Raw genomic sequence first — 27,082 nt, forward strand, 5'->3', positions numbered from 1 at the left:
TTTTAGTTACTATTGTGCCAACCTTTTCACCTCTGATACAGACCATAATCTCTGCTTGATGGACTAAATATATTTCACAGCCCACAAGAACACTTTAAAATTTGAATTTCAGAACTCTTATGGGAATAAACCTCAATTCTAGGCAAAATAATGTCTGCTTTATGGAGAATGGTTTCCTTTCTTACCGTACGTATCTTTATCACAGAAGCCATAAACTAAAAAAATTGTAAATTAAAGTTACTATGTTTTTCTTTAGAAAGTATGCTAGAACCCATAATCTTCAAATTCACAACCTGAGAGAACACAAGGATCTAAATGGTATGAAGAGAATAAAACTAATGTCAAATACTTCCACTAAAGTTCCAAATAATCCTACCAAAATAAAAGGTAATATGAAACAGATGATAGTCAAAATCACTTTTCTACAAAGATAAGGTGGACTAAAACTGAACATATTTGATAAAGATACCTGGCCCTTCAAGAATAAAAGTAAACTGCCTTTAATACTGAAATGCAAAAGTCTGACAATCAGAATTTATGATACAAAGGCTTCTAAAGTTCGGAGTAAGTAGACAAACTGTAACACAAGCGACCTACCATAAAAAAAGGAAAAAATTTCCCTTGGTTATTTTTTTTTCTCACTAAAAGAAGAAATAGCTAGACACTAGAAAAAGAATCAGACATTCAGTTTGCCAGGTCAAACAAGTACTTCAAATTGTACATGCTTCCCTTAGTTAATAACAGCTGGGAACAATCAGTCCTTTGCCTTAAGGTTTGTTTCCTCCACCTCCTGCCTCAAAAACACCCACCAATAGGAAAGAATAAGTATCTCGAGTAGGAAATGGTCAATATAATACTGCTATGATTTAGAAAGTAATTTCTTTAAAAGAAATTCATTTTCTAGAAACGAGATAATGGAATGTAAAAGAACTAGTCTCTAGGGGCTAGGTTCCAGAAACTCTACACTTACAGAAAAGTGAAGCTAATAAAAGAAAGTAAAGCACTTTGCAGGCAAAGTGCCACATAAATACGTAATAATAACAACCTTGTTTGTGGTTGAGATCTATTCTTGGAAAGAACTAGAAGCTGTACTATAATCACATCATATTTTGTCTAACTAGTTTGGTTTTATGTATGTTTACACAGAGCTAATGTAAGTTAATTTCATTCCTAATTCTGAATTGTTTTGATTATAGGTAACTTACTAACTTACAAGATGCTTTGAATAAAGGAATCCAAAAAAAAAAAAAAACCAACCCCTGCAGAAAATTACTCTTCTTGTTTTATTTTCATGCACACACATGTATGTATTTGTGGAAGATTTTTACTGAAGGTTTCAGAGAAGAGGAGACTAGCACATAATCAAACTGCAAATTATAACTGAATGTCATACATTACCAAATTAAAAATCTACTACGTAGTCCCTACCATTGTTCCAAAATCTCACCAGCTACCGCCATCTTTCAAGGAATCTCAAGTGACTTCCCTTGTTCAGCATTCCAAATCGTCGTCCTTTCTTACACAAGAGCTTCCATCCTCCACCTTCTCCTACCTCAGCTTTGCTTTCCCAATCCATTCCAGTGAGCCACTGACCAGTAGTATCTGTGAGTACTTTAAAGAAGAAAAACTGAAGAGCAATTCATTTTACCTGGGTAGCCTGTTAAATTTGTGCCTGACAAGAGCACACTTCCCACCACACTTCTCACAGGAATACTCAAGTTCTTCTGCCTGTAAAGAGACAAGAGGGAAAAATAAAGAAGCATGAAGTTGAATCAGCACTACCCCATTACATGCTAACACTCTTTTCTAGTCAACTAGTTTAGTGCAATGACAACTCCGACCAGTTTAAATTTTGTGTCTAGAGTCACAAGCCTTACTAAATTGACCTAATCCTCAAAATAGATATAATATCATGCCCTATTTCAGAATTCCTAATTTCCTTTTTTACCATGGAAACATCTCAATTTATGACAGCAACTAGACTCTACAGTAGCAGATTCTCAACCTTTTCCCCATGGATGCACAAGAACCACTGCCAAGAGTATATCCAGATTGTAACATTTGGCCATAGCAGAGATAAGATCACCTTTGGGTTAGGCGGAGTTCCTGGTCTGTTAGGTGTAACTCTACCCCTTTCTTATAATGGAACTCAATCTTCTGGTGACAGCCCACTAAGAACTGTTCTAAAAGGACCAAAGTTTGGGGTGGATATCATTACCTAGAGAAAACTGAAACAAGAAATCCTTAAAAAAATGGGAGTAAACATACACAGGAAAAGCTTCAAATTCTATGATAATAACAGGAATAGTAAGGAATGATAAAACAAAAAGAAAAGCAGAGTATTTATCTTTGGGTAGAGCTGAATGTTCATCATTTAAAGAATAGAATTTTTTTTTAAACCTCAGGAAGACAACCCTGCCTATTTGCTACAACAAAACAAGACCCACTGTTAAAGAGACAAAGGGTGATCCTGGCAAATTTCCTCAGTTATAAAGGACTGCTACACAACAGGTCCAATTATGCCCCCAAAACTTGCTGAGTATCTGTGACAGTGCATCACAGAAACATATTCATCTACAGCTTTGACTAAACATGACTTTTCCCTTTTGTTTCTAACAGGTTACATACAACCTAAGGAAAAGAAAAGAGTATTTTTTCATTCCTCAGATCTTAGATACAAACTCATAAAGCATCTCTAATTTTTACCAACACTACCAAATTTTAGCACATGCTTCAAGTTAATATTTGTTTATAAATAACTGCTTCTTCTAAGGTTGTCTAAAACACCTGCTATTGAATTCATGTATATTCTATTTAGCCAATCAACAGTCTTCTTCAATGAGTTAACATTAGGTTTATCAAGCTCTTAAAATTAAATTTTATAAATATTTCTCATTTGTTTTTCCTTTCATGTAATTTTGTTGAAACTCTTGTCTTAAAGAAACCAATTTCAAATACAATTACCTATGCTATATAAAACTTAGGTATGTGAAGATCCCAAAAAATATTACTTACCCTAAAGAAAAGATCAAGAGAATCTTGAATTGAACGAGGAGGGAGTGGCTTTTTCCTTCGAGGAAGGTCAATGGAGAGGTCATTAAACTGTTCTCTCTTGGGAATAATCTCTCCACATCTGTCCGAATAAAAGAAGACAAATGGAAGCATTTAGAAGTCTAACTGTGCAATACAAAATAAATACAAATATACTTCAGAAACACTGTGCCTGCAGAGAACTTCGCAGGTACTGACAAAGACTATCCTTAGTTGATAAGCAATATACAACACGTGAGACTTGCAAGTATTTAAGTACTTTATCAGAATGCTAATTTTTTTTTAAAAAGCCCCAAAAGTTAAAAACACTGAAGTACAACATACGCATAGAAAAGTGAACCAAAGTTGTACAGTTTCATGAATTATCAGTATAGTTTCACGAATTATCAGTTAACCACACTTACTTAAATCAAGAAATAAAACATTATAAACTCCCTAGAAGCCCTCTCACATGCCCCTTTCCAGTCACTATTCCTTTCTCCCAAAAGATAACTATTATCCTGACTTCTAACACAACAGGTGAGTATTGCCTGTTTTTGAACCTTATATAAATGAAAGCATACAGTATGTTTTCTTTAGTCTCTTTTGTTCAACATGATTGTGAGATTCAAACATGCTTGCTGCACGTGGCTATAGTGCACCTTCACTGTTGGCTTACATTAAGCTGCTCTGAGCACACCATAATTTATCTATACTACTACTGATGGACTTTTGGATTGTTTCCAGTTTTTGATTATACAAACAATGCTTTAAAATTCTATGTGTTCAGCAACTCTTTCTGCTCACAGGTCCTGTACCCGTGCTTTAATAATAAAAACACCTTTTGCACTGAAAATAAAATAAAAATCCTGTGTGTTCTCAGGGTGCCTGAGTGGCTTAGTTGGTTAAGCATCCAACTCTTGGTTCCAACTCAGGTTATGATCTCAGGTCATGAGGTCAGGCTCCATGATCAGCACAAAGTCTGCTTAAGATTCTCTCTCTCTCTTTGCCCCTCCCCAAGCATGCACTCTAAAATAAAATAATCTTTAAAAAAAATTCTAGGTGGGCGCCTGAGTGGCTCAGTGGGTTAAAGCCTCTGCCTTCGGCTCGGGTCATGATCTCAGGGTCCTGGGATCGAGTCCCGCATCGGGCTCTCTGCTCAGTAGGGAGTCTGCCTCCCCCACCCCCTGCCTGCCTCTCTGCCTACTTGTGATCTCCGTCTGTCAAATAAATAAATAAAATCTTTAAAAAAAAAAATTCTAGGTGTTCTGATGAATTTCTGTTAGTAGAACTGTTTGATCACTGGATATATTTCTACAGAATTTTAAAAAATTGCTCAGAGAGCAAAACACTGTACTTATCTGGAAGCAAATTCAGTTTTTTAAAAATAGTTTTAGTTGATGTTTTTCCTTCTCTCTGTATAGCAGCATTTTTAGTAATATTCAATCTCCTGCCCCAGCTGAAGACTGGAGATCTTAAAAATATATCCTTCATTCAACAAATATTTGAGTGCCTCTATCTGATAGGAAGAATTCTAAGATGACCCTTATCCTTTGTATAATTCCATCCCCTTTTTAATTTTTTTTTTTTTAGATTTTTAAATGTTATTTATTTTTTGACAGAGATCTCAAGTAGGCAGAGAGGCAGGCAAGAAAGAGATGGGGAAGCAGTCTTTCCGCCGAACAGAGAGCCTGATGTGAGGCTCGATCCCAGGACCCTGAGATCATGATGTGAGTGGAAAGCAGGGGCTTACCCCACTGAGCCACTCAGGTGCCCCTAATTCCATCCCCTTTAAAGAGAACTTGTGCCCCTGATGAGCTTTCACTCCCATGATCAAGTTGCTTTAAGACAAAGGGATTTTGCAGATATGATTAATGTTACTAATCTTGAGTTGATTAAAAAAAAAAAGGAGATTATCTGAGTGGTCAGACTTCATCACTTGAGCTCTTTAAATCTGGGTCTAGAGTTCTCAAACAGAGGAAGTCAGGGATTCAAACTCAGACATGTACTGCTGACCTGAAAGAAAACCAACAGCACTGCTGTGAACTGCCTCTGGAAGCCAAAGAGCATGAACTTACAGGCAGCCTTTTGTAAATGAGTAGTTGCAGCTAACAGCCGGCAAGAAAATGGGGACTACAGTACCACAATCATAAGGAACGAAATCCTGTCCACAACTTTAATAACTGTGGAGGGGGATCCAGATAAGAACAAGCAATACTTTGACTTCAGTCTTCTGACACCATGAGCAGAGAACTTGGCCACCTCTACCTAGACTTCTCACCTATGGAACTGAGTTAATAAATACTATTTTGAGCTGATGAATTTGGGCAATTTCTTAGGCATCACTAAACATGCCTCCTCTATTCCAGAAACTGTTCTAGTAGCACTGGGGTTACAGCAATGAACAAACTCAAGATAAAATACCTCACTGCACAAAGCTATACTGGAGGGAAAAGACAGTAAAAAACATACAAGTAGAGGTGCCTGGGTGGCTCAGATGGTTAAGTGTCTGCCTTTGGCTCAGGGCACGATCTCAGGGTCCTGGGATGGAGCCCAGCGCCGGGCTTCCTGCTCAGCAAGGAGCCTACTTCTCTGTCTCTTCCATGTTCCTGCTCCCGCCACCCACTACCCCAGTATCTGTATCTCTCAAAATAAATAAATAAAATCTTAAAAAAAAACCCCAACCACATAATTAATATGTATGGTATGTTAAAGTGATAGTGATAAGTGCTAAGGGAAAAAAATAGTGAAAGATCAGAGTAGATAATTGGAATTTAAATAGGGTAGATGTCTAGAAAATGCGTTACTGAGCAAATGGCTTTTACATAAAGATATGGAGAGGAATATGGGGAAAGAGAGTCTGAGATAATGGGACGAGTAAGTGAAAAAGGTCATTAGGTACCATTAAAAAAAAAAAAGAAAGGAAGCTAATTAGGAACAGAATGAGGAAGGCAAAGAGAAGCAGGAGATCAAGTCAGAGTTAACTGGGGGAAGAGAACAGATGATACAGGGTTTTGCATATTACAGTAAGAACTTCAGCTTTTATAGGTTAACGAGGAGAGGACTAACATGATCTAACTTCCACTTTAAATGGATCACTTTGGCTAATGTGTTCAAAAAGGACTAAAGAGAGAGACAGGATAGAAACACAGGGACCAGTTTAGAAGGTATTCCAACAGAGGTGCCTGGATGGCTCAGTGGGTTAAAGCCTCTGCCTTTGGCTCAGGTCATGATCCCGGGGTCCTGGGATCAAGCCCCACATTGGGCTCTCTGCTCAGCAGGGAGCCTGCTTCCTCCTCTCTCTCTGCCTACTTGTGATCTCTGTCTCTCAAGTAAATAAATAAAATCTTCAAAAAAAAAAAAGAAGGTATTCCAACAATCCAGACAAGAGATGATGGTGGCTTTGATCAGAATGGTGGCAAGAGGTCAGATCCTGGGATATACTCTGAAGGAAGAGCTGAAAGGATTTCCTGACATATGAGATGGAGGGATGCAAGATAAAGAGAGGAGGTAAGAAACACACCATGCTTTTGGGCTGATAAACTCTGTATGGAACTGTTATTACTGAGATTTATTACTGAGATAGGGAAGACTGCAAAAGGTTTTATGGAGAATACCACTTAGTTTTAGATAATTTAAGTTCTCTGAATGGAGAATTCTTCATATTCAATAATACACTACCATACCAAAATACCATATAAAGTAACTGAAAACCATTTAAACTACATTCCATTTAAACTACAATAGTTTAAAAAAATAAGTACATTTGGCAAATTGGCCAAACTAACCTATAGTGAGATGGGACAGAGGCTAACAATGGAAATTATAGTCGGAAGTATATGCAATCTTCTGAGAGCCAAAAACTATTTTGTGTTTAAGAAACTGTGTTAAAGAAAATTGCTAATGAAGCAACAAAAGCAAGGTCTTTAAGGAGGTGGTTTTACCACTGCTGCTGTGGCCTGTGTCTTGCTGTCACCCAGACTCGCCACACTCTTGGGCCGCTGCTCAGTCTACCCGCCCGGCGTATCTAACATCCCATGTGCTATGTCACTTCATGCACGGTGCACACACCTCAAACACCCACCCAATATCTGGGTGCTGTGTAAGGGGAATGCCTGACTGATGCCGCAGGCACAGGCCAGCAGCTACTAATTTGATATGGCCTTCTTGCTTCTGCCTGTAGCCATTTCTGTCAGGGACCACTGAAATTTTCCTATAAAAAAAAAAAAGTGGCTGGCACCCCCACAATTAAGTAACAATAATTAAAACTTTGCCTAACCTGAACAAATTTGTTGGTGAAGTATGTTAGAAGAAAAGGAAAAAATAACTAGCTACCATATTATTAACTGCTGATGGGCTCTCCAGCTTTTAGGAGATGGACTACATTTATAAGACGTGGACTTTTTGGGATGCCTGGTGGCTCAGTTAGGTAAGCCGCTGCCTTCAGCTTGGGTCATGATCCCAGGGTCTCGGCATCAAGTCCCACATCCAGCTCCTTGCTTGGCAGGGTACCTGCTTCTCTGCTTGCCACTCTGCCTGCTTGTGGGCGTGCTCTCTCTCTCTCTTGCTCTCTCTGACAAATAAATAAATAAAATCTTTAAAAAAAAAAAAAAGAGTAAAATTTGCCTTTAAAAAAAAACAACAACAAAACCTGGACTTTTTCTTGTAAAAATAATTTATCCACTGGGGGAGCAAAATACTGAAGAAATTATGAAGATAAGAAATGTCACACATACTAGTGATACAACACTCTAGTGTCTATCTGAATGTTCAAACTTCTAGTCACAATTATTAAAATGTTATAGCTTGGAGAGACCTCATGAACAGTCTAAGAAAAACAAAAAAAATGGAAGACAGAATGGACAGCTAATATATGCATTTTGAGTATTTCTAAAGAAAATTTCAAAACAAATGGAAGAGAAGTACTATTTAGAGAAGAGTTTTCTTGAGTGGAAGAATCCCAAATCTTTCAGAATGAGAAACCTCCATCATGTTAAAGGCAAAATTAAACAAAATACTTAGATGCAAACTTGTGAAAATGCAAACTTGTGAAACTTGTGAAAATGTAAATGTAATTTTCAAAATTTCAAAATTAAAGAATACCACAGATTTTCAGGAAGAAAAAGATTACCCACAAAATCAGGTTTCTCCCAAATGGCACAGAGTAAGAAAACACAATGGGATAGTTTATGTAAGATATTAAGGGGGAAAGGCTATGTGTGATTCAATAATTCTGTATTAACTCCTGTATGAGAGCAACACAATTCTTACTTATACAGAAGGATTCCACTCTCTCTGAAAAAACATATTCAGAGAAGTACTACTGAAAGATTAATCAAAATAGCACCTTTTGATGTGAAATGCACGGTATAGAAGTCTTGGTGATGAGCATGGAAATTAACTAAATGTAGAAAGTCTGAATAATCAATAAAAATAAGGTTAAAGAGTATTGCAAAGATTAAAAATAATTCAGATTTTGATCCTGTAAAAAATGATTTTTAATAAAAATAATTAGGTTTAATAAAATAAGCAACAGGAGGGAGTCTTTTCAGGTAAAAAGAAAAGAACAACAAGCATTCCCAAAGATCTCGATATTCCACAGAGATTAAAAGAAAAACCCACAAAAACAAATTCATAGATCAAAATTAAGTGTTTAGTCAGCACTATAGCACATGACGAATTGTCAAGCTCTCCTTAGTTTTCACCTACAAAGCATTTTTATAGATGATATAGAAAAGAGATGTTTGGTAGAATCTATGCATTTATGTGCCCTTATGACAAAGAAAGGAAGAATTAAAAGGACGAAGAGTTTTCTTAGAGGCTACTTACGCTTTACAGATGATGGAGTGCTGAACCTCAAACTCCAAGTTAGTAATAACAGGGCAGGTGTACACTCTGGTGGCTGAAATATCTGACGAATTTTCTTCTCCAGGAACAGGTTCGGTCTTCCAAGTTTTATTTAACTTTTCCATGTCCTCTTTCAGCTGGTCTAAGCACTGACTTAAAAATTCATGAGCATCCTAAGAAGGCACAATATCTTTAATCATAACATCTTTAATCAAAACATTTCCTATCACAATGATAGCTTGCTAACACTGTGACTTATACAACTAAAGCACTTGGAGGTCAGTACCATATGTGAAAAAGGTCAGATTTACTCTAACAATCTGGGGGTACATATTTTGTGAATAAGACTAAATGACACTGCAACTGGTGAATCACCTAATTTTACCTCTGAAACTAAGAATGCACTATATTACTGTATAGTGTTGTATGTTATATTACACACACAACACATAGTGTCTTATTACAAAGACAACACTGTATGTTAACTGAACTGAATTTAAAGAAACATTAAAAAAAAGAATGACAGATTTTATATTCTTAACTACCAGTTGGATTAGCATGAATGAATAAATGAATTACTCCTTTAAGATAAAGTATTTTTTTCTAAAATAGCCTTTGTAGCTAAAAGAGCCTAAGCTCCTATTATGGCAAACGAGATTTGTATTTTTCAATATGATAAAATACACAGAAGAGTCTTGTTAACCCTTAACATAAGTCCTCAGGTCTTTCAACCTGTGATGAACACACGTACACAAATCTCATTTTAAAATGGAAATCAGACAATACACTGATATCATTTCAATTTCCCTTATCTCTAAAATGTTTAAAAACAATTAGTACTCACATTCTGCATATAACCAGAGAATCTCTCTGCCGTAGCGGAAATGGCATTTTTAACCTTCTTGAGTAAATCTTTTTTGGTTTCTGAATTACAGATATCTTTTTTAACAAGCAAGTGTGCAAAACGTCTGTTAAAAGAAGAGACAAGTGTGGTGTTCTTTTACAGAAGTTCGGTTAGCATATTTTAAAGACTGTTAGCAATGGCACATAAAACTTTTCAGTGTCTATAACTCTGCTATTCCATAATCAATAAGGTAAAAGGTTACTTAGTAAGAATGTAACACTTACCTGATAAGTGCATTGAGTGGAATTTTCTTCCATGGGATACCTTGCTTAAGCAAGTCATTTGCAAATGATTGAAGTGAAAAAAGAGATTGTAAGATAGCATTCATATAGCAGGTATTTCCCAAATTGGAGAAGCTGAAAATGAAAAAAAATAGTACTGTTGAAGATTACAGTAATTCCTGACATATGTTCATTAAAGTAGGGGGTTCTCCAGTATAGCACACATCAGAATCACATGGAGGGCTTGTTAAAATACATATTGCTCGGCCCCAAATAGAAACTGTAGATCTAGACAGAGAGGGTACAAAACTGTGCATTTCTAACAGGACTCCAGTTGATACTGATGCTGTTGGTCTGGGGACCATACTTTGAGAACCACTGGATTATAAGATTATAATAAGGAAAATGATACATTTTCAAATGAATGGTAAAAATAACTGGGGACTTATGCAAAGAGCTATTTGTTCTTGTTTACAATTTTAATTTTTTCCCTGAGTTATAACTTAACTTACTTCTCTTTTGTATATCCCCAGAAGTAGAACAGCTGGGTCATAAGATATATGTGTTTAGGTTTAATGGGTATTGCCAAACACTTTTCTAAAGCAAACTTTTAAAAAAACTTTTATAAATATTTAAAAAATATTCCCTTGGGGCACCTGGGTGGCTCAGTGGGTTAAAGCCTCTGCCTTCGGCTCGAGTCATGATCCCAGGGTCCTGGTATCGAGCCCTGCATCAGGCTCTCTGCTCTGCAGGGAGCCTGCTTCCTCCTCTCTCTCTGCCTGCTTCTCTGCCTACTTGTAATCTCTGTCAAATAAATAAATAAAATCTTAAAAAAAAAATCCCAAACTCTCAAAAAAGTTGCACAAGAATATTCTTTATCCATATTCACCGACAGTTAATCTTCTGTAATATACACTTTACCATTTAATGCACCTCTCCCTTTATTCCTCCTGAACCACATGAAAGTAAGTTACATAGACCACAGCCCTTCAGCCCTAAATACTTCATGGTGTATTTCACAAGAACAAGAAGATTCTCTTATATAATCAAAGAAGATTTAGCAGCTTTATAAAATTTAATGCTGATATGCTCTTATCTAACATATATTGACATTTGTGAGGAATACAGCCTCCCCCACCCCCACCACTGGTTTTTAATGGACCATTCCTCTTGTTAGGTTTGCTATTTCCTCATGAAGAGATTCAGTTCAGGCTGGAAAAGCATGTAGTGACACAGTGATACTGTGTCCTTCCAAGGGTATCACACTCAGAGGCACATGATATTCCTGTGCTGATCACTGGTGATCGCAATTCTGAATACCCTGGAGAACTTCCACTTCAGACTATGATAAAGTATCAGGGTCTGGAATTATCCTACTATCATGGACAATGAAAAAAAACAGTGGACAAAACACTGAATAACAGGCTGCACCAAGACTGTGATCCTTAAGAGAAGGGAAACAAACGGTGTGCATACATCCATTATGCAGGGTTTCTGGCTGCAGTCAATTTGTGAACTCTGTCCGGGGAGGGGTACCCAAACAGAGCCTAGGAATCATGCTGTACTGAGTTGAAAGAAACTGGAGTTTGATAGGCTGAGGCTGCTAAGATTTCTGGGACAGACTACCTGAGAGGAGGGAGCTATACAAAGAACTCCAGAAATACACAGTCTGTTGAGTATTCGGCTGAATACCAGCCTGTGCATGCTTGCAGTAAAACTGCATGACACCAGTGAAGAACTTCAAGAAAAAGAATGATTACTGGGAAGCTATTAGCAGAATAATTCCAGATCTCATGCAGGACCCAAAACTGTCTGAGTTCCCACCAGAGTGGAGAGACTTAGGTGAACTCATAGGACATTACTAGAAATCCCAGAGGAGCCATGATTTAGAAAAGGAATTAAATTAGTCTTAGAATAAAGTCCACTCTAGATTTGACACTAAAGAGCTTAAACACATGTCTCAGAATAATCAAACCCAACTGCAGATATTAAAACAGCTACTATAAATATGCTTCAGGTGATGACAGGTGCAAAGGAAAACATTTAGCCTAAAAGGAAAGAAACAGAAGATACAAAAGAGCCCCAAATTAATTTTAGAGATGGAAAACACAACGGATGAAAATATTGTTGAATGAGATTACCAGCAGATGAAACACTGAAGAAAATACCAGTGAACTTGGGGACACAGCAACTTAAAATATAAAAAGTGAAATATCTATATATTTTATGTAATACACAAAATTCAGATTAAAGTATTATAATTCAAAAACAAAATATTAAATATAACATTACACTTTAACATATTCCATTTTATATATTTGAAAGTTTATTTATACATATAAGCAACATGTATTTTATTATTTCTCATTTTTTTTCATAAAAAACAAAAGATAGAATGCTATACAGTGTATACTCTTTAGTGACTTTTTTAACTAAACACATACTTTGTTATTTTCAGGTTTCTTTTTTAAAATTATAGCCATCTTAGTGAGTGCAAAATGGTATCTCATTTTGGCTTTGAGTTCATATACCTTCTTCAACTTTTTATACTTTCTTTTTCAGAGTTGCACAATTTTCCCTTGTTTCTAGAAATCTGCCCATTTCATCCAGTTATCTAATTTGGTGGTGAAATCATAGTATTGTCTTAAAATCATTCTTATTTTGGTAAGGTTGGTGGTAATATACTAACTTCTGTTTCTGATTTTAGTTATGTGAATCTTATCAGTTTAGATAAAAGGTCTGTTGATCTTTTCAAAGAATCAACTTCTGGTTTTGTTGGTTTTTGTACTTCTCTTGTATTTCCAGTCTCTATTTTATTTCTCTCTAATCTTCCTTCTGATAACTTTTGGGTTTAGTTTGGTCTTCTTGTTCTACCTCCTGAAGGTGTAAAGTTAGGTTATTGATTTGAGGTCATTTTTTAAAAATCATGATAAAATACACATAAAATTTACCATTTAACCATTTTTATAAAAAAATTTTTAAAGCAAACTCTATGCTGAATAGGGCTCAAACTCATGACCCAGAGATCACGAGTCACATGCATGCCCTACTGAATGAGCCAGCCAGGCGCTCCACTATTTTAAGGTTCACAGTTTCAGACCCATCAAGTACACTCACAATATTGTATAGCTATCACCACTATCAACCTCCAGAACTGTTCCATTTTCTGGCATTGAAACTCTGTACCCAATTAACAATAATTCCCTATTGCCCTCTCCTTGGCAATCACCACTCTACTTTCTGACTCTATGAATATGACTATTCTAGGTAATTCATGTAAGTGAAATCATACAGTTTTTGTCCTTTGGTGACCAGCATATTTCACTTAGCCTGTCTTTAAGTTTCATCCATATTGTACCATGTGTCAGAATTTCTTTCCTATTTAAAGTTAAACAGGGGGCACCTCGGTGGCTTAGTCAGTTGATTGTCTTTTTTTGGCTTAGGTTGTGATCCCAGGGTCCTGGGATAGAGTCCCGAATCAGGATCCTTGCTGGTCAGGAAGCCTGCTTCTCCCTCTGCCTCTGCTGCTCCCCCTGCTGGTGTTCTCTCTCTTTCAAATAAATAATTGAAATCTTTTTTTAAAAACTGGTTAAATAAAGCTAAATAGTATTCCCTTATATGTATAAAACACATTTGGTTTATTTACTCATGCACTGGACACTTGGGTTGCCTTCACCTTTAGGTGAAACATGGATGTATAAATATCTGTTCAAGTCGCTGCTCTCAATTCTTTTGGATATATACCCAGAAACAGACTTGCTGGATCATATGGTAATTCTACTTTTAATTCTTTGAGGAAATGCTATACTATTTTCCATAGCAGCTGCACCATTTTACATTCCACCAGCAAAGTCCAAGGGTTCTCTCTTCTTCACAGCTTCACCAACATTTCTTTTTTAATGTAGGTGTTTCCTACTACTGATATCCCTCTGAGCACTGCTTCTGCTGCATCCCATCAATTCTGGCATGCTGCTAGAGCTTTCATTCATCTCTAAATATTTTAAAATTTCCCTTGTGATTTCTTCTTTGACATTACTGGTTAAGAGTGTGTTACTTAATTTCTACATATTTCCAGTTTTCCATCTGTAACTGATTTCCAGCTTCATTTTATTGTGGTTCAAAAAGATACTTTTGATGATTTCAAACCTTTAAAATTGAAACTTATTTTGCGGCCTAACATATGGTCTCTCCTAGAGAACGTTTCATGTCCATTTGAGAAGAATGTGTATTGTGTTGTTGTGGGGTGGAGTGTTCTATATATATCCATAAGATCTAGGAAATTTATAGTGTTGCTCAAATCCTATATTTTCTTAATGATTTTTCTGCTTACATATTCTATCCATTATTGAAGGTGGAGTACTGATCATATTCAGCTATTATTTTACAACTGTTTTTCTCTCTGCAATTTATTTAAACATCTTGCCTATTGTGTTGCCTGAGTGACTCAGTCGGTTAAACATCTGACTCTTGACTTCTGCATAGGTGATTATCTCAGGGTTGTGAGATCGAGCCTCCTATCAGGCTTTGAGCCTGCTTATGATTCTCTACCTCTCCCCACTGCTTGCATGTGCACACTTAGTCTCTCTAAAAAAAAAGAGCTCAGAGAAAAGAAACAGGTAAGCAGAGAATAAAGTGAAATACTTTCACTGCAAATTTTATGTTATTATCTGCTAAGACATTAAGCATATATATTACAATGAATAAGCCAAACTGGAAGATGTCACTCATTCAAGTAAAAAGATAACCTTAAAGCTGGTACAAAAACAGTAATTTGAGTAATACTGAAAACAAGCTGATAGTCTGAGGAGAGCAATTTGGAAATAAAACATTTCAAAGTGCCTTCCTTTAATCTAAACGAAAATACACTTCCAAGAATTTATCCTATAGAAAAGTTTCAATAAATTTTAAAAAGATATGTATATGAGAATGTTCATTCTAGCCTAGATTGTAAAGGGAAATCTAAATGCATACTAACATGGTTGAAGGTTATGTATTAATATATAAGGAAGGGGGCACCTGGGTGGCTGTTTTTAAGCATCTACCTTCGGCTCAGGTCATGATCCCAGGGTCCTGGGACTGAGCCCTGCATTGGGCTCCCTGCTCAATGCGAAGCCTGCTTCTCCCTCTCCCACCCCGGCAGTTTCTGTTCCCTCTTGCTGTGTTTCTCTCTGTCAAATAAATAAATAAAATCTTAAAAAAAAAAAATATATATATATATATATATACACACACACACACACACACCCATGATTAATGTGGAGTGATAAAATTAGGGAAGAGAGAATAGAGCAAAGTGGTTAAGAATGCAAGTGGAGGGGAGCCTGGGTGGCTCAGTCAGTTGAACATTCAGCTCTTTTTTTTTTTGGCTCAGTCATGATTGATTCATCTCAGGGTATGAAATCAAGCTCTGTACCAGGCTCTGGACTCATTGCGGAGTCTGTTTGAGATTCCCTCTTTTCCTTTCCCTCTGCTCCTCCTCCTGCTCATGCATGTCTACTCTTTCTTTCTTTAAAAATAAATAAAATCTTAAAAAAAAAAAAAGAATGCAAGTGAAGTCCAACTGACTAGATTTACTACTGCTGTATCACTGACTGCATCACCTTGAGAAAGTTAACTTTTCTAAGCCTTGGTTACTTCATTTGTGAAAGCAGATTTTTGATACATCTAGCTCACAGAGGGGCTGTGAGGATTTAAAGAAAAAAATCTATTTAAACACTTAGCACACAGTATTTGTCATTAACAAACACTTCAAGGAAGACTGCTACTATTATTATTACAGTTATTAATTATGATCTCTTTTTTATGCATTTAATAAAATTTTAGCATGAAGGGGATGGGGGAGGTTATACATAAAATAGTGTTGAAGTATCTCAGCAGTATGACAAAGTGTATGTGATCGGAGAATACGCATTTTCTACTTTTTCTACTTAATGATTAGTATGGTCTATACAAGCACTTTTTTTCGAAGTTCAAAAACTGCAGACTAGATAATGGAGTTATCATTACTTATGGTGTGATAAATCTTTAATAAGTGAGTGCATATTTGAGAACTATAATTAATATGACTCCTTTCATCATTTTTTTAAAAGTGTTTAAAAAAGAGATCACAAGTAGGCAGAGAGGCAGGCAGAGAGAGGAAGGGAAGCAGGCTCCCTGCCAAGCAGAGAGCCCGATGCGGGGCTCGATCGAGGGAACCTGGGATCATGACCTGAGCCAAAGGCAGAGGCTTTAATCCACTGAGCCACGCAGGCGCCCCTCATCGTTTTTTTGTTTTTTTTTTAAAAGATTTTATTTATTTATTTGACAGACAGAGATTACAAGTAGGCAGTGAGGCAGGCAGAGAGAGGAGGAAGCAGGCTACCTGCTAAGCAGAGAACCTGATGCGGGGCTCAATCCCGGGACCCTGAGATCATGACCTGAGCCGAAGGCAGAGGCTTTAACCCACTGAGCCACTCAGGCACCCCTCCTTTAATCATTTTTTTGACATCAAGCAAAATATACTTCAGTTAATGACTTAATAAAAAGAAAGCAAACTATAAAGAATTTACCTACCCCTGCAGTTGCTGCTGTTGGTGAGAGGAAAGGGGCACTCTTGGTTTGTTCCAGCCAGTGTAATCCTGGTTACACCTCAGTTTTTTAACAGAAAGAGGAGCTGGTTGAGGAAGAAATCCCAAACTTCTTTTGGCAGAGGGAGTTTGGCTTGAAACATTAGTCCTATAAAAAAGAACAAATAGTGCATTAGCAAAACAATTTTGCATGTTATTTTTTCCCCTAGCAGATTCAGAGAAGTCAGTATCTGGGGAAAAAAAAAAATCCTAAACTTAAAGAAATATTAGTAATAATGGTCACCTCTGAAAAAACTCCCCAAGTGTAAATTAGCAAGTCTGTCAATAGACAGCCGAAGAGGCATATGATACGATATCTACTTAACCTATCATTATTCATGACTTGAGAAAAACTGTAATATAGTTTTACTTTGCTATTTACTTTTACTCACTTAATGGATGTGATACATCAGCTTTCCTAGTCTTAAAAACATTGACGCAGTTATTTTTTTCCTATTACAAATAACGACACAAAAATACTCTTTTACATCATCTCCTGGAGAACTTCCTTTAGTTTATATGCTTAGAAGTGAAAATGTGAGGAATAAGCATTTTTAATTTTTACTTTTCTGAGACCTTGATTGTTTTCCAAAAACGCTGTACCATTTTTCATTTCCACTAACAGTGAACTGCCATTTCACATGGTTTCCATTAATGAGTGAAACTGATCTCACTGTTGTTCTATTTTGCATATTCCTGATTACTGCTGAAGTTGAACATAGTTTTACAATTGTTATTCTCTGAACTGCTTCTCTGTACCCTTAGTTTTATATAGGGTTCTTAATGATCTGTATTTCATATTCTATGTATTTTCCATGTATTTCATATTCTAATATGTATTTCCATGTATTTCATATTCTAATCCTTTGTCTATTTTATGTTCTAAGGTTTTTGGTTTTTTTGTTTTTTTTTTTTAAAGATTTTATTTATTTATTTGACAGAGAGAGATCACAAGTAGGCAGAGAAGCAGGAAGAGAGAGAGAGAGGAGGAAGCCGACTCCCTGCAGAGCAGAGAGCCCGATGCGGGACTCGATCCCAGAACCCTGAGATCATGACCTGAGCCGAAGGCAGCGGCTTAATCCACTGAGCCACCCAGGCGCCCGGTTTTTGGGTTTTTTTAAGATTTTATTTATTGACAGAGAGCACAAGCAGGGGGAGTGGCAGGCAGAGGAAAAGGGAGAAGCAGGCTCCTTTGCTGAGCAGGGAGCAGGCTGTGGGTCTTGATCACAGGACACTGGCATCACAACCTGAGCTAAAGGCAACGCTTATCCGAATAAGCCATGCAGGAGCCCTGTATATGTTTTAAGCCTTTACACAGTTTTTAATCAACCTTTTATGTTTTTTTTCTTTCAGAATTCAGTTTTTACTGGTTGTTCTGAAGATCAGTAGACATTTCAATTTGTATACAATTCTTAGTGTATGTACCAAAAATCTAAAAAATCATGTAGTTGTTAATTATTTTCTAAAATTTCTTCCAGTGACCTTCCAGCTTAAAATTTGAAGACAAATTTTCCTTAATCAAGTACCAATTTATGATAACTAATACCTAATAATTTTTCTTACCAAGTACCAATATCTTCAAAAGTTGATATGCTGTTACACTGTTAAGTCCCACTAATTTGCAATTTAATATCATATACTCTACATTCTCAAATTTTCAATCTTGCACAGCACATTAACAAGGTTACTAGGAAAACTGGATTGCCAGGACCAAGATGTTACAGAGTGTACAAAATTCTGACACAGGGAGCCAGGATCAAGAAGTAGTTTTCTTTAGGAAAAAATTCTACCAAAAACATGGGAAAAGAGTAATTTAAAATGTTCATGACCTATTAAATGCATGACTGACTCCAAACTGCCATTTAGTATGCTTGGTATTATAGGTTAGAAAAAGTATCCCATCTATGGAATGTTAAGCTGACACCCAAGACAATAAAAGCCTTCTATATTTGATATCCCACTACTTTCTGGCTGTACCAAGAAACAATTAGCAAATGATCTAACCTCTTAAAAAAATCACACTTAAAAAAATGGGATGTGGTGGGATTTCCTCCTTAAATATGTTTCTAAAGATACTAAAAAACTTGCATTTATAATATAAGTGATAAAAATCTTTCTCTAGATTATACAAGAAAGGGAGAAAGGGACCACTGATAAGACATGGTTTATGGTTATTAATCAGATGTGGCTTTCTCTCCTGCTTCATCTGAGGCTGGACACTCCTCATTTTTAGCCTCTCCATTTTTTTTTTTTTTTTAAAAGCTTTTAATTATTTATTTGACAGAGAGAGAGAGCGTGAGCGCGCGCCCAAGCAGAGGGAGCTACAAAGAAGGAGAAGGAGGACCCCCACTAAGCAGGGAGCCCAACACAGGGCTCAATCCCAGAACCCTGGGCTCACAACCAGAGCCAAAGGCAATGTTTAACTAAATGAGCTACCCAGAGGCCCCAGTTTCTGTTTTCTGCAGGTAAGTCTTTTGTTTACTGGTTAGTCACTTTAGCCTGTTTCACTCTGCTTCCCTTTTCTCCTTTTGTTTCAACTTTTTTTTTGTCTGAAGATTAATCCTTTCCTACTGCCTTTTTCTGGCTTTATTAGCAGGTTTCCCCTCCTCTGCTGCCTCCTTGGCACCCCCCCCCCCACACACACACAGAGCTGACCTCCCTCTTGGGCATCCTGGTGGCAAGTCACAGTGTAACTAGAGCCTCTTTCCAAAGCTGGGCTGCCTGGCCACTGCCCTATGGTTTCAATTTTTGTGTCTTAAGAACTCTATAATTCTGTAAAGTCAAGTCACAGAATATTTTCCTATTATTTTCTCCTAAAAGTTTTTTTTTTTAATTTTTTTAAAGATTTTTATTTATTTATTTGACAGAGAGCACAAGCAGGGAGCAGGAGAGGGAGAAACAGGCTCCCTGCTGGTAGGGAGCCCAATGTAGGACTTGATTCCAGGACCTTGGGATCATAAGCTGAGCCAAAAGCAGACACTTAACAACCCAGGAGCCCCTCTCCTAAAACATTTAATTCTCATCTTCCTACTACTTAGGTCTTTAATCTCCTTAGATTTTCTTTTTTTAAGATTTTATTTGTAAGTAATCTCTACGCTCAATGCAGGTCTGGTACTCACAAATCCAAGATTAAGGGTCACATGCTCTACTGACTGAACCAGCTAGGTGCCCTTACCCTACAATTTATCATTAGCTTTCTATTAGTTTTATCTTACTGTGCATTACTACATAGAGCAAGGTGTATTTGCTTCCATCTGTTTTCATCTTTATATTGTAATTGTTTCTTTCTTTTTTTTTTAAGATTTTTATTTATTTATTTGATAGAGAGAGATCACAAGTAGACAGAGAGGCAGGCAGAGAGAGAGAGGAAGGGTAGCAGGCTTCCCGCCGAGCAGAGAGCCCGATGTGGGACTCTATCCCAGGGCCCTGAGATCATGACCTGAGCCGAAGGCAGCAGCTTAACCCACTGAGCCACCCAGGTGCCCCTGTAATTGTTTCTTTAAAATAGCATATAGAGGGGCGCCTGGGTGGCTCAGTGGGTTGGGCCGCTGCCTTCGGCTCGGGTCATGGTCTCGGGGTCCTGGGATCGAATCCCGCATCGGGCTCTCTGCTCGGCGGGGAGCCTGCTTCCCCCTCTCTCTGCCTGCTTCTCCATCTACTTGTGATTTCTCTCTGTCAAATAAATAAATAAATAAATAAATCTTAAAAAAAAAAAATAAAATAGCATATAGATTACTTTTCTTCCTTTAAAATGCAGTCTTTCTCTTTTTTTTAATTCCCCTCCAGTCTTTCTCTTTAACTGGAACATTTTGTATTTATATTTAACGTCATGATTGATTTGGACTAGTAACCTTTTTTTTGGATTAGTAACTTTTAATATCCATGTACTAATTCTCTCACTTTTGTCATTTCTGAGTACTTATTAATTTTTCTCCTCCATATGAGTTGTATTTTTCTGCTTGTTGTCTGCCTAGTATGTTTTCTTGGATGTCAAACATGGAAAATTTTATCTTATTGGGTGCTAGATATTTTTGATTTCTATAAACATTCTGGAATTCTGCTCTGAGATGTGATTAGGTTACCTGGAAACAGTATGTTATTTTGGGGTCTTTGTTTTTAAGGTTTCTTATATGGGAACAGAGCAGCAGTTAGTTCAGGGATAGATTTCCTTGCCAATGAGGCAAGACCTTTCTTAGCACGCAAACTCCTGCTATCAGGAAAACGAATGATGTCTGGCTTTATGTGAACTTCAGTATTATTCCCTTAGATCCTGTGGGTACTTCCTTCCCAGGCCTTGGCTAGTTTTCTCTCCTGTATAAGCTGATTAGTAGTCAACTAAATACTCAAGGGGGACCCTCTTCAGATCTCTGCCATTCTTGCTCTGTGCAGTTATCCCCTCTCGTCTCTGTTCTGTGAATTCCAGATGCCTTGGCCTCCCACGACTCCTAGTTCCATATCCTCAATCAGGAAGAGCACAGGGCTCTGCCTGGTTCCTCCTTCTTACATGGAAGCCAAAAGAACTTTCTCTAAGAAGCAACGTGGGGCAGTCATAAGGCTAATTTCATTTGTTTCCCATCTCTCATGGATTACTGTCCTTCACTGCCTCATGTCCAATGTCATGAGACCCGTAATATTTAATGCATTTTGTCCAGGTCCTCAGTTGCTTCATGAAGAAGGCAAATCTGGTCCCTCTTACTCCATCTTGGCCAGAAGTGGAAGTTACCTTTAACTTTTTAATAAGTGTTACTTGAGTTCTCAAAAGTAACTTAAAATGTATTAATTGCCCTACACTCTACCCCACTCCTATACTTCTCCTTATTGTCTAATATTTTATTATTTTTTTTGCTTTCAAGCCTATTGTATCCTCATTTTATAAAAACTATCAAACTATTTAGATGTATAAAATAATCCCTAATGGATATTAGTAATAGTAGTTGCCTCTGGAAAAATAAACAACTAGGAATTAAAATAGAAAGGGAGATTTACTTTCCACTGTACATACCCTGCAACTTCTGAAATTTCTACCATATGCACTTATTAATTATACAAAAGAATTTTAAAAGTATTTAGATATTTAAATATGCTTTTATAATTTTTTTGCTGGTATTTTCATTCCTTCCTTTGTTCAGTTTGCTTCTTGCAGAATAAACTGTCTCTGTATCTAAAAACAGCATTATTTGTCTGCACTCTTGAATTTTAGTTTAGCTGGTTATAGAATTCTTTTATGCTATTACTCCAGTGCCTTCCGTTTTTGTTGTTGCAAATGTCAATCTCCTTTCCCTTTATAAATGATGTATTTTCCTTCAAGGAGCTTTTAAAATTTCATCTGCAATGTGGATTTTTTTTTTTTTTTTTTTTTAGTATCTGCTGTTTGGTATTTGCTAAAGCTTTTCACTGTGTGGACTTTCATCATTTTCATCCATTGTTTCTCTGACAAATTCTTTGTCTTTATGTTCCTTGGCCTTATTTTCTCCAAAATGCTATTAAGACATGGAAGATAGGGGTGCCTGGGTGGCTTAGTTGGCTAAGCCTCTGATCTAGGTTTCAGCTCAGGTCATCATCTCATGATTGTCAGATAGAGCCCTACATCCAGCTCTGTGCTCAATGGTGAATCTGCTTAAGAATCTCTCTCTCCCTCTACCCTCCCTCCCCTCCCACCTGGCACATGCGCTTTCTCTAAAATAAATCTTTAAAAAAAAAAGGTGGGGGGGCCCCTGGGTGGCTCAGTGGGTTAAAGCCTCTGCCTTCGGCTCAGGTCATGATCCCAGGGTCCTGGGATCGAGCCCCAAATCAGGCTCTCTGCTCAGCAGGGAGCCTGCTTCCTCCTCTCTCTCTGCTTGCCTGCTTCCTCCTCTCTCTCTGCTTGCCTCTCTGCTTACCTGTGATCTCTGTCAGTCAAATAAATAAATAAAATCTTTAAAAAAAATAAAAAAATAAAAAAAGACATGGAGGATACACCATAGAGCCCAACATAACTCTCCTCATTTCACTACACACTTAACACTTTCTGTGTTGCATTCCACAATCAGGCACTCCTGACTTATTTAGTAGTTGCCACAGTGTGGACCTCTAAGCTGCATGGGACTTTAGAGATTCAGAATTCCTGCCCCTATGCAGGTAACACAAATGCCAGTCACTGAAATTCCCATTTCTGTGTATTTACACTCTGCTTAGGGAGCATTAGGCAAGCAGCACATTTATGGTTCCAAACCCAAAGTGTTTAGCCTTGGCTTATCAGCACAGAGAGCAGTTCTGAATTTGTAGCTTTATATAAGAAATGAAATTCTGGCCTGGGGTCATGTTCAGTTCCCAATCTCATGCTGGTTTTCTAAACACTTGATTCTAGTCTGTTTTCCATGTGCCTTATGAGGTCAGTCTTTACTCAGTATCAGATTTTTCTCACTGATTTGGAAATTTTCACTTCATCTTTGAACAAAGCTTTGCATTAAAAAAAAATTTCTTTCCCTTAGCCAACCTGATGTACAGTGAATTCTATTATTTTGAGGGGAATCTGTACATTTAATTATTTACAAACTAAATTTAGTTTTTGTAAAAACTTGGATTCCTTTAAGTTTATTTATTTATTTTTAGTTTAATTTTTTAAAAAAGATTTTATTTATTTGACAGAGAGGTAGTAAGAGAATGCAAATAGACAGAGCCACAGGCAGAGGTACAGAAGCAAGCAGGCTCTCTGCTATACAAGGAGCCCTATGTGGGGCTTGATTCCAGGACGCTGGGATTATGACCTGAGCGGAAGTCAGCCACTTAACTGAATGAGACACCCAGGCACCACTAAGAATCTTCTAATAAGCAGATATATATCTTTCTCTTAAATCCAAATAACTTAGTTACATGCAGTTATAAAGTGCAGTTATAAAGTGAAATACCACCCAAGACTGAATATACCTAAAAACACAGTATCAAATTCTTTACTTCACCTCAATCATTTGAGGGTTTTATTTTTTAACTACTTTGAAATGCTACTAAAAAACAAAGTATCCATAAGTCATTATATAGCCTATCTATTATACATCACCATTACACTTACCTTTTTGTATTTACCACTGTCCCTCTGGACTACATTCCAAGATCATACCTTCTTCACAAGTACTCAGCAGTTGTCTTGTATATTTATATTCAGTAAGTCTCAAAAAAAAAATTAAACTTTATCTATAGGATCAGCAATTAAATTTCTGAACAGCCTTTTTCAGTAAAAGATATTAATTGTAAAAATGTGTACAACTTGTTTTTTTAAAGAAAATGTCTCTCAACTTTTGGTAGTAGCTTAACAAATACACAGGCAACGAAGGGCAGTTCAAAAATGCCTTAGGAGAGATCTTAGTATGTTCATCACTTGGCATGATAGAAAAATACACTAGTCTAGAATGTGATCACTTTGCCAGTCACAACCTGTGGCCTCAGTACAAATCTCCCTAGACCTCACAGTTTATTCATTTGTTGATGAACATAAAAAAAAAAATTTTTTTTCAAAGAAACATCTGAAAATTAAAACATTTCTATAGTACTATCTAAAATGTCATTGAGTCTCGGATTCTCATCAATTTTGTCATTTTAAAGTACTCTCTAAGCCCATAATGGACAGCCTACCCCCTTAATTCAATATTCTGAAGAAGAGAGCACTTCAAGTTCTTCACAAGGTATATAACCAACACATACCTGTCTAAATTAGTGCTACCAGAGGTGTAGTCCTTGGATCCAGTTCTGCTACCATAAAAGGATGATGACTGTAAAGGTATAAGCCCTTAAAGAAAAAGGTAAAATTTAATTCTTGAATCAACCATTCAAGTTCACTTAGTCATAAAATTATGCATTAGGCCTGTTCATATTTAACTCTTTTCCCCCCTTTTTCTTCATCAAAGTAATATAGATGCATGTTAAAAGATCAACACTTTGGAAATGTTATTAACAGCAAAGAACATTCTCCTGCCCCAAAACTCTACAAATTATGCTTCTAAATTCTAACCATTTTTTAAAACTTAAGTTTTCCTCATTTCTTTCATATAGATAGTTTCTACTATTTAATTTATTCATTATAAACAGTTATCAGTTACCTCCACTATGAAAAATTAGAATTTCTCATTTACATCACCCCATTCTTGTTCTCTTCTCTCCTTATTCTCTTGTTAGTTTCACTAATTACCTTTGTAACTTTAACACACTTAAAGCTTCTACATTTGGTTCTATGAACCTTCTTATCACATGACCACTTACTTCCTTCTCCCTCCTCTTCCACATCAACTTTTCAAAGACATACCTTAACTTCAACATTATTAAGGCTTATTATATCTTTAAGCATTCTGTTTTCTTTTTTTTTTTTTTTTTTTAAAGATTTTATTTATTTATTTGACAGAGAGAGATCACAAGTAGGCAGAGAGGCAGGCAGAGAGAGAGGAGGAAGCAGGCTCCCTGCTGAGCAGAGAGCCCGATGTGGGACTCGATCCCAGGACTCTGAGATCATGACCTGAGCCGAAGGCAGCGGCTTAACCCACTGAGCCACCCAGGCACCCCAGCATTCTGTTTTCTAATTACAGGTTGATTATAAAAGCTGAAAACCCGTAAGTGGAGTTAATGTGATGTATTATTATTTCAGAGGTAAGAATTATATTAGATCCTTTTTTCTGGAGGAGTTGGATCTCACAATCCTATACCACTAAAAGAAGAAGGTTCCTAGAGTCCTAATCAAATGAATTCTCTTAAACTCTCAAAATCATGCCATATTTTAGTTTGCTTCAATTTAATTTCCAGCTGACATATAACATTCAAATGAATGCCACACGGATGAGTCTCTAAGGAGTTCAGAGGATCAGAGAGGTATGTTAAATGTGGGAAACACTGACATCAACTCGTGGACTGTCTTTTAGTTTTTGTAAAAACAGCATGAGCTTAACAAGATGAGCTTAACAACTGCTTTAGGCCATAATTCCAAGATCTTCTGGAACTTCTAACATGTAACAACACTGATAAAATTCAGCTTCAGCCCCTTTAACTCCTTGGATTCACTCTATGATCCAGGTACTTTTGATAATGAGAGTTTAATTTTAGGCAGTTAAACAGGGAAGAAGGTAAAGGTTAGATTCTTTGTTAAAAGAATAAAAATTCCCTTACATTTCTAATACTTTAGCCAAGTACTGGATACAAATTAGGCACCTAATAACTAGTACTGAATCAAGCAGTACTCCTGAATAATGTAGAGAGGTATGTCTCAGTTTAGGTTTTTATTTCTAGTCTAAAACAACACATCATATAATAAATGAGGATCTTATATTAAGACCAAATACTTACCTGATGTCCTATTCTCTTCTGACTGTTTCAAACTCAGCTGCTTCTCTCTACTGCTGGTTAAATACTTTCTGGAAGGATCTGTCATAGCCTTGTTGTTCCTACAGTTAATGATTTAGTTCAGTATATACACACACACACACACACACACACACACACACACACACACATACACACACACACACACACACACACACATACACACGCATATACACACACACAGGTGTATAAAGACATAGTTATCATTTCAGAATATTTACATTTCACATACAGTTAAAAATTTCTTAAGTCGCATTTCCCCCATCTATTATTCCCAAATACTTGAACCTACACAAGTGGAATGGGACCAGTCAGAGATATGCTTGTACTTTGATTAAAAGTGCTAATTTTAGGACCACCATCGTGCATAAAGCCTGTGGCACATGATGCAGATACTCTACCCAGATTCCCTCTTACCCCATTTTTGTGTCCTCTCTTCCACGCCAATTTAGGTATGTATTTGACAGCGAGTACTTAGGGTTTTCACAGACTGTCCTCAAGCTACTAGAGATCCTTTGCCTACACTAGGTAAGGTCAAAGAGCCCAGCTCGCTTACCCTGGATTAGAAAAAGTTAAAGTGAAAAAAAATTTTTTTTTTTTAAGGTGAAATTTATATAACAGATTTTCTCTCTGGAATTAGATCAACCTCTTTATTTATTTATTTATTTTGAAGATTTTATTTATTTATTTGACAGAGAGAGATCACAGTAGGCAAAGAGGCAGGCAGAGAGAAGGGGGGGGAAGCAGGCTCCCTGCTGAGCAGAAAGCCCGATGTGGGGCTTGATCCCAGAACCCTGAGATTATGACCTGAGCCAAAGGCAGAGGCTTAACCCACTGAGCCACCCAGGCACCCCATAGATAAACCTCTGTTATATAAACCTCTGCTTGATTTTCGTGTGAGAACACACTCAGGCTTAATTCTGACTTGCTTTCCCCACTCCCTTCCTGGTATCCCCTGGGTGTACTTTCTTAATAAAATCTCCATTTCAGCGTCTGCTTCTGGAGAACTTGATCTACAACAGCTGGTTCTAGAAATGGGCCTAGGAAGCACATGTCTATGGAGAGTATTTTGGAACTGGACTACTTATTTGACAATAGCAACAGAAATCCCACTGCTGGCGATAACACCTTTGGGA

The 27,082-nt window shown here is 37.0% G+C and overlaps 1 protein-coding gene across 4 annotated transcripts in view; it reads right to left on the minus strand.

The window, feature by feature from the left end:
• Nucleotides 1–27,082, minus strand: part of USP37 (ubiquitin specific peptidase 37) — an 86,977-nt gene that overhangs the window by 33,434 nt on the left and 26,461 nt on the right. For all 4 annotated transcript variants that reach the window (XM_059393470.1, XM_059393469.1, XM_059393471.1 and 1 more), the window contains 8 exons: nucleotides 25,911–26,008; nucleotides 24,285–24,369; nucleotides 16,555–16,716; nucleotides 10,006–10,137; nucleotides 9,722–9,845; nucleotides 8,860–9,050; nucleotides 3,016–3,133; nucleotides 1,649–1,728 (listed from right to left, as the gene is read on the minus strand). In XM_059393470.1, the coding sequence (XP_059249453.1) occupies nucleotides 1,649–1,728; nucleotides 3,016–3,133; nucleotides 8,860–9,050; nucleotides 9,722–9,845; nucleotides 10,006–10,137; nucleotides 16,555–16,716; nucleotides 24,285–24,369; nucleotides 25,911–26,008 (990 nt within the window). The remainder of the gene's footprint in view (nucleotides 1–1,648; nucleotides 1,729–3,015; nucleotides 3,134–8,859; nucleotides 9,051–9,721; nucleotides 9,846–10,005; nucleotides 10,138–16,554; nucleotides 16,717–24,284; nucleotides 24,370–25,910; nucleotides 26,009–27,082) is intronic.

The sequence above is a fragment of the Mustela nigripes genome, chromosome 3 (assembly GCF_022355385.1).
Source record: "Mustela nigripes isolate SB6536 chromosome 3, MUSNIG.SB6536, whole genome shotgun sequence".
Classification (NCBI taxonomy): domain Eukaryota; kingdom Metazoa; phylum Chordata; class Mammalia; order Carnivora; family Mustelidae; genus Mustela; species Mustela nigripes.